This window comes from Eretmochelys imbricata, chromosome 18, assembly GCF_965152235.1.
Source record: "Eretmochelys imbricata isolate rEreImb1 chromosome 18, rEreImb1.hap1, whole genome shotgun sequence".
In the NCBI taxonomy this organism is placed as follows: domain Eukaryota; kingdom Metazoa; phylum Chordata; order Testudines; family Cheloniidae; genus Eretmochelys; species Eretmochelys imbricata.
Window position 1 is genome coordinate 16,350,864 of NC_135589.1, and position 7,454 is coordinate 16,358,317.

At 46.0% G+C, this 7,454-nt stretch overlaps 2 protein-coding genes across 4 annotated transcripts in view; one reads left to right on the forward strand and one right to left on the reverse strand.

Moving 5' to 3' along the window:
* The window catches only part of INTS11 (integrator complex subunit 11), a 24,313-nt gene extending 21,511 nt beyond the window's left edge, over positions 1-2,802 (reverse strand). Inside the window, exon 1 of one of the 3 annotated variants that reach the window (XM_077837334.1) lies at positions 2,786-2,802. The gene's annotated coding sequence lies outside the window, so the exon portion shown is untranslated. The other 2 variants (XM_077837331.1, XM_077837333.1) reach the window with 2 other exon arrangements.
* CPTP (ceramide-1-phosphate transfer protein) lies at positions 2,441-7,238 on the forward strand. Its single transcript, XM_077837344.1, has 2 exons — positions 2,441-2,811; positions 4,307-7,238. Exons 1-2 carry the CDS (start codon positions 2,441-2,443, stop codon positions 4,818-4,820), a joined length of 885 nt encoding a protein of 294 aa, XP_077693470.1. The 3' UTR covers positions 4,821-7,238.
* Positions 7,239-7,454: the final 216 nt, after the last annotated feature.

Below are 7,454 nucleotides of genomic sequence, written 5' to 3' on the forward strand. Positions count from 1 at the left end.
TCCTCAGCTCTCGTCCCCTAACGCCCCTACTCTACTTCCGCTATATTGATGACATCTTCATCATCTGGACCCATGGAAAAGAAGCCCTTGAGGAATTCCACCATGATTTCAACAATTGCCATCCCACCATCAACCTCAGCCTGGTCCAGTCCACACAAGAGATCCACTTCCTGGACACTACAGTGCTAATAAACAATGGTCACATAAACACCACCCTATACCGGAAATCTACTGACCGCTATTCCTACCTACATGCCTCCAGCTTTCACCCTGACCACACCACACAATCCATTGTCTACAGCCAAGCTCTGCGATACAACCACATTTGCTCCAACCCCTCAGACAGAGACAAACACCTACAAGATCTCTATCAAGCATTCTTACAACTACAATACCCACCTGCAGAAGTGAAGAAACAGATTGATAGAGCCAGAAGAGTTCCCAGAAGTCACCTACTACAGCACAGGCCTAACAAAGAAAATAACAGAACGCCACTAGCTGTCACCTTCAGCCCCCAACTAAAACCCCTCCAACGCATTATTAAGGATCTACAACCTATCCTGAAGGATGACCCAACACTCTCACAAATCTTGGGAGACAGGCCAGTCCTTGCCTACAGACAGCCCCCCAACCTGAAGCAAGTACTCACCAGCAACCACATACCACACAACAGAACCACTAACCCAGGAACCTATCCTTGCAACAAAGCCCGTTGCCAACTGTGCCCACATATCTATTCAGGGGACACCATCACAGGGCCTAATCACATCAGCCACACTATCAGAGGCTCGTTCACCTGCACATCCACCAATGTGATATATGCCATCATGTGCCAGCAATGCCCCTCTGCCATGTACATTGGTCAAACTGGACAGTCTCTACGTAAAAGAATAAATGGACACAAATCAAATGTCAAGAATTACAACATTCATAAACCAGTCGGAGAACACTTCAATCTCTCTGGTCACGCGATTACAGACATGAAAGTTGCTATATTACAACAAAAAAACTTCAAATCCAGACTCCAGCGAGAAACTGTTGAATTGGAATTCATTTGCAAATTGAATACAATTAACTTAGGCTTGAATAGAGACTGGGAGTGGCTAAGTCATTATGCAAGGTAACCTATTTCCCCTTGTTTTTTCCTTACCCCCCCTCTCCCTCAGACGTTCTTGTTAAACCCTGGATTTGTGCTGGAAATGGCCCACCTTGATTATCATACACATTGTAAGGAAAGGGGTCACTTTAGATAAGTTATTACCAGCAGGAGAGTGGGGTGGGAGGAGGTATTTTTTCATGCTTTGTGTGTATATAAAAAGATCTTCTACACTTTCCACAGTATGCATCCGATGAAGTGAGCTGTAGCTCACGAAAGCTTATGCTCAAATAAATTGGTTAGTCTCTAAGGTGCCACAAGTACTCCTTTTCTTTTTATGTATTTTATAAATCACCACGGGAAGTTGTCAGGTTGTGTTATCACTATCAATGTTCCCTCAAATTTTTGACAGGCCGTGTGCAGAAAAAAATTCTTCAGTGCAAATTTTTGTGCACACGGTGTTTCGCCGTGTGCGCAGGGTTTAGGATCCTAGGGTTTAGGAAAAAAACAAACATTTTTTTGTTTTGATGATAATTTTCCCATCAGCAGTAGTGATCACTGTTCCCTCTAAGCTGTGCGTGTGTCCACACGCACACAGATCCTAAACCCCGCGCACAGCTTAGAGGGAACAGTGATCACTACCGCCGATGGGAAAATTATCATCAAAACAAACAAAAAAATGTTAAGTCAAAATCAAAATATTTAGAAAAAGTTGTTTTTTTAAGCGTCAAAAACAACCACCAAATGAAGTGTTTTCACAAAGTTGAAATATCCTGAAACAACATAAAAACATCCCTTTTTTCAGAAATACAAAGTCCTGATTTTTTTTTTGTTTGTTTCAAAAGAACTTTTCGGAACAATATATTATTTATATAAAAACCGTTTTAAAAAGGTTTAGAAGGTTAGGATCCGAAAAAGTGATCAAAACAAAACGTCCCAGTTAACCCCCAGCACGGCAGCCCCCCCCCCCACCAACTCTCCCCCCCCCCTCAGCACGGCAGCCCCCCCCAGCACAGCAGCCCCTCCTCAACACTGCAACCTCCCCCTCACTGGCCCCCCAGCACGGCGGGCCCCCCCCCACTGACCCCCCAGCACGGCGGCCCCCCCCACTGACCCCCCAGCACGGCGGCCCCTGCTCAACACTGCAACCTCCCGCCCACTGACCCCGCAGCAGGGCCCCCCCCCGCGCTCACTCCCAGCCCGCGGCTCCCAAACGGACTCACATCGCTCTTGCTTCTAGCAGGCCCGCTTTCCCGGGGACATCTGCGCATGCGCGGCAACCCTAAACTAAGACCCGCCCTCTGCCTTGGAGGGGTGGTCCCTGCCCTATCACGTGACGCAGGCATGGCCTCTCACCACATCCCCAGCGAGCGCCAGCCAATGGCCAGCGGCTATCAGCCTCCCGCAACCACCCCCCCAATAAGCCGACTTGCGATGGGCCAGGGTAATGCGCTGCCCGGAGAGGAAGACGGTGAATGGCTAGAGCGGGAGCCTCGGGCGTCGATTGGCTGCGGCGGGAAGGGGCGGGGCAGCAGTCGGGAAGGCGGAAGCAACTGGCTGAGGGGAGCCGGGGGGAGTCTCTGGCGGTTCAACATGGCGGAGGGGGCGGAGACGTTCTCCCTGAGGGAAGTGCTGGTGGCGTTCACAGCCTGCGTCAGCGAGCAGCGGGAAGTCCGCGTGGACCCGTACCTGGCGGGCTGGAAAGGCCTGGTCCGGTAAGGCTGGGGCGGCGGGGGGCTCCTGGGCTGCGACTGGCCTCAGCCGGCCCGAGACCCGCCCCCGGGCCGGGAGGGGTCAGCGGCCGCCCGCGAGGCCCCGCCCCGGTTTTTAATTGACAGGGGTGCTCGGCAGCCGAGTTGGCCGGCAGCGGCTGGGGGGCGCCATCTTGCAGCGTGCACTGCCCCGCCCGTCGCGGTCACGCGGCAGAGGCGGTGTAAGGCCCATCCGGAGCCCTGGGCGTGGCCGCCCGGCCCGTTGACCCCCCCCCCCCCCCCCCCGTGGCGGGCCTAGAGCCTCTGCCACAGCGCTGCGCGGGCCGGGGCGGGGGGGGCGGAGCAAAGCTTCCAAGCGCTTCAGCGTCACAGCGCGGGGCTGCAGGAGGCCCCTGAGAAAGAAGCAGGAGGTGAACCGGGCCGAGGACAAAGGGCTGAGCACTGAGGAAGGGTGATGGGGCACCGTAAAGCGGGGTCAGGTAACTAGCGGCGGGCGCCCAGGCCCCTGGGGCGGGGCAGGGGTGCCCTCGCGCGCCATCCGCCTTGAAGAGGAGTTCATGGTAACGCCGAAGCTTGTGTCCGTCCCCAACACCCGTTGGTCCAAGGAAAGATAGTCCCTCAGCCGCCTTGTGTCTCTGATGTCACCCTCCTACACGCTTTACAGGAGTTTAAGGCCCAGCACCTGCCTCAGCCCCGCCCCTTGTGCTCTACCTACAGGTGAAGCATAATTAGACATGACGCAATTCAATTTTGAATTTTAAATCATAGATAAATATGCTTCAAACTAATAAAGTTTATCCATTTAAATTTTTTCAGTTGCACAAAATTATGGGGGGGGGGGAGATCAGACAGTTCAGTGATTATAGACATTGAGATTCAAAAAGCCGAAACTTTATAACTTAAATTGTCAACATCGTATGTCAAAACACACAACGTCACTAACCTTACATCAAACTAAGTTCTTAAGCAACATTTTTTTTTTTTGCTTTGCCTATACGTAAACTTTGACGGTCGCTGAAAATATTTTTCATCAGTTTGTGTGTGTACAGTGAAGTCAATGTTTATCAATAAACGTTTACTAATAAAAACCTAATCCTTCCAAGCTTAACACTGAAACGCTGCCTCTTGATCGTCCCTGAAAAGGTAGCTGACTCGTCCTAGGCACAAAGTGGCTGTTAGAATGTAATCTACTATATAGTTAACCAGTTTTGCTTTATATTACCAACACTTGACTCCGCTACTGTCTTGTTTGTAAGCCTGTTCCAATTATTTACAACATTACCTGTAATAAAAATGACAACCACCTTATTCTTCCATGTATTCCATCTTAGATTTAAGTTCAATCTATGTTCACCAGTTCTGGTCTGTCCAATAATTTCTGATATAAATTAAGACTGATCTAACTCTTAACCACTTAAGTAAGGTCACCATTTCAGTATCATTTCTCAAGCTCCCTTACTCTGTTACATAACACAATTGATTTTTGTTTTGAATGTAGGTTTCTGAACTGCCTGGGCACAATTTTCTCCTTCATTTCTAAAGATGCAGTGACCAAAATAGAAATAATAGAGAATTACCGTAATAGTGACCAGCGAGAAAAGTACTTGACCGTTCAATCCATGGTGGAGTATGAGTTGGCTAATGGCCTGGTTGATCTCCAAAAGCGATCTGACTCAGGCTGCAGAACCTTGTTGCGCCTCCACCGAGCCCTTCACTGGCTGCAGATGTTCTTGGAAGGATTGAGGACTGGCAAGGACAACTCCAAAACCTCTGTGATCTGCTCAGAAACATACAATGCTTCCTTGGCTAACTATCATCCCTGGATTATTCGCAAGGCTGCTGGGGTGGCTTTTTGTGCCTTACCCACTCGAAATACATTCCTTGAAACCATGAATGTGGGCACAGCTGAAGAGGCTGTGGCTATGCTGGGGGATGCTTTGCCCTATATCTGTGAAGTCTATAAAATCACAGAGGAGCTCTATGCCCAGCACAAACTGCTTGACCTCCCCTAGTGTAGGGGATGTTTGATTAGAATATCTCACTATTGTAATTGCTGAAAGAGTTCACTGTATTGGGGGGGGGGGGCACTCATGTAAATAAGTGGTTATTTGCACTAAAGACTGGATTCTCTTCCTCCCTCTCCCCCTACCCTGCCATCTCCAATAGGTCTCTAGTAGAGCCCATAAATAATTTGATTGATACTCTTTGGCCTTTTAAAAGAGCTGACTTAATTCTTGGCTCCCCTTTTATTAGAAGAAATTTGGAATAAAAACATTCCAAAGCCCATGTTAGCTTGTTTAAACTTAAAGGATTTATCTCTCTCCTCTGCACTGAATTCCTTTTTCAAAACTTTATCAGGTCTTTATTTGTAAAAGCCAAACAAAGCCCCCACCCACAAGTGATCACTTAATCTTTGTAGCTCCAATGCCTTTAAACAAAAGTAGTGAGGGATCACCCTTTGTCCCACTCATGGGATAATGCTAAAATTCAGCTAAACTAGGGTCGGAACCTCTCGCTGGGGTATTATAGGGCCTGTGTACAGATGACACTCATTGCCATTCAACCACTTGTTCTCTGTTTAGGTTAACAAGGTGATGTGTGTTACAGGGCCTGGAATTTTGGTTTTGCTGCACTGCAATGCAGGACCCTTGAAATTATGCTGCTTTCTTACAACAGAGTGAGCAATTGATTGCAGACCATCTTCATGGCAGCTAGTCATCACTTGCACTGGATAACACTTCCTGCCCAGTCTTCTCCCACTCATCCTCACAAAAACTAAATGGTGTGGAGGTGTGGTATAAGGATATGTTCCCCCTCCCCCATTTTTGTGTGGTGCTGTTGAGACAGGAAGACCCTTTGTTATTTTCTCCCTCTTCCCCCGCCCTCCCCCAAGTTTTGCTGCTTGGCATCGTGCCTTTTGGGGGTGGGAAATAATCTTGAGTGCAGACTGCACAGTACTGAATCACAGAATAATTCAGAGCTTTATGGAAGTTGAGGCTACAGGTACAGAAACTACCCACAGAGTAGACTTTAGGAAATAAAGGGAATGCTGAAACCCTAGAGAAATGAAGTCCTGCTGGCTGGGTGGGGTACTTATGATTTGTGCTATACATAAAATCAGTGTTTGCTGAAGCTTAATGCCTTCCAGTCCAAATCAATCATAAGCTTTAAAAGGAGGGTAAATCTTCATGCAAGTGGTAAGTGTAAAATTGTTTTAGCAAGAATTCCTATATATGTTGTATATATAATAGGTGTATACATAGGAAGAGGGATGCAAGCTGGTTATAAAATAATGAATTGTACTTTGAGATATTTTCAAAATTTATCTTTCACAACAGTGCATGGATATTTCAGAAAGAGCCCTAATATTACTGCTGTAAAACTATTTTAAGACAACGTTCACACCTCTCACACTGTGCCCCTTTACATTTTATTAACATTAATAAAGTGATCTAGATAATTGGAGGCATTTAAATGGCCAATAAGGCCACAGTGCTGAAATTGAGTATTACCTCATGGGTTTGGACCTAGCTAGCCACACTACTCTCCCTTAAATTACGTTAATAACTTGCCTCTAAAGAGTGGTGTTGTACAGGAATGCCTGCCTTTCTCAGGTCTTTGAAGGCATGTGATCTTGGGTCTCGTACATTCAGGGCATATTGAACCCAATAATGAGTGGTTGCTTAATTAGTCATTTGGCTAGTGATCAGAAATGAGACCAAATAAATTTAACAGCAGATTCTAAACTCTCAGCTGCAACATGCATCTCTAGATCCTGCAGATCAGAATCTGTGCATAGAGTATTTCTTAGCTTGAGGATCAGGAAAGGAGGGTTTTCCCCCATCTGATCCAAGGATAGATGTTTACCCACAGTGATTAAAAGGTATTTATGCCTCTAGTTTAGCTCTGCGAAATGTGCCATTTTCCTTCCATGTTAAGATATTAATTTAGAAAAGCCCCTTTTAAATTTACTGTAACTTTAAAAATGCTGTTTACACACAATGCCATGGGGTAGCTCCCCCACATATTAAGACAGTTCAGGTAACTCAGTGTTCCAATGTCTAATAAATACTTGCTGGTTTTTGTTTTATTTTAGCTAAATGAGTTTTCTTTCTGGTCAGATGTTCTTGATATTTCATCTAAAATGTCATGTTGCATATTTTGCGTATGATCAATTTCATAAAATATTTTAAAGTATGTCGCACTACATATGGTGTGAAAAAGCTGCATGTATCGTAAGTAACATTTGCGTAATGCCTTTGTTCCAAGGGTTTAATATAAAGAGGGAAACGTGAAAACTGTTTATCTGTTCTCCACCAGTATGTCCAAGCTAAATACTATTCTTATATGATCAAAGCTGTAATACTTGATTTGCAATTTCCAACAAGTGGTTTTTCAATTAAAAAGTCACTTATCAGTGGAAAACCTGAGTTTGCTTTGTTTCTACTAATCTGTTGGTCCTGTTTTTTTTTTCAAATGGGGGTTATATATATGATGGCTAGATTCCACAGGGTGGTACATACACTCAAAATCTACACCTTTCTACCAGCACCCTGCAATCCGTGTGGCATCTTTAGCAAATTCCTATGCATATGCATTGTTTAGTGATGCTTCTCCAAATTCTGAGGTTCCTCTTCTCTCCCTGC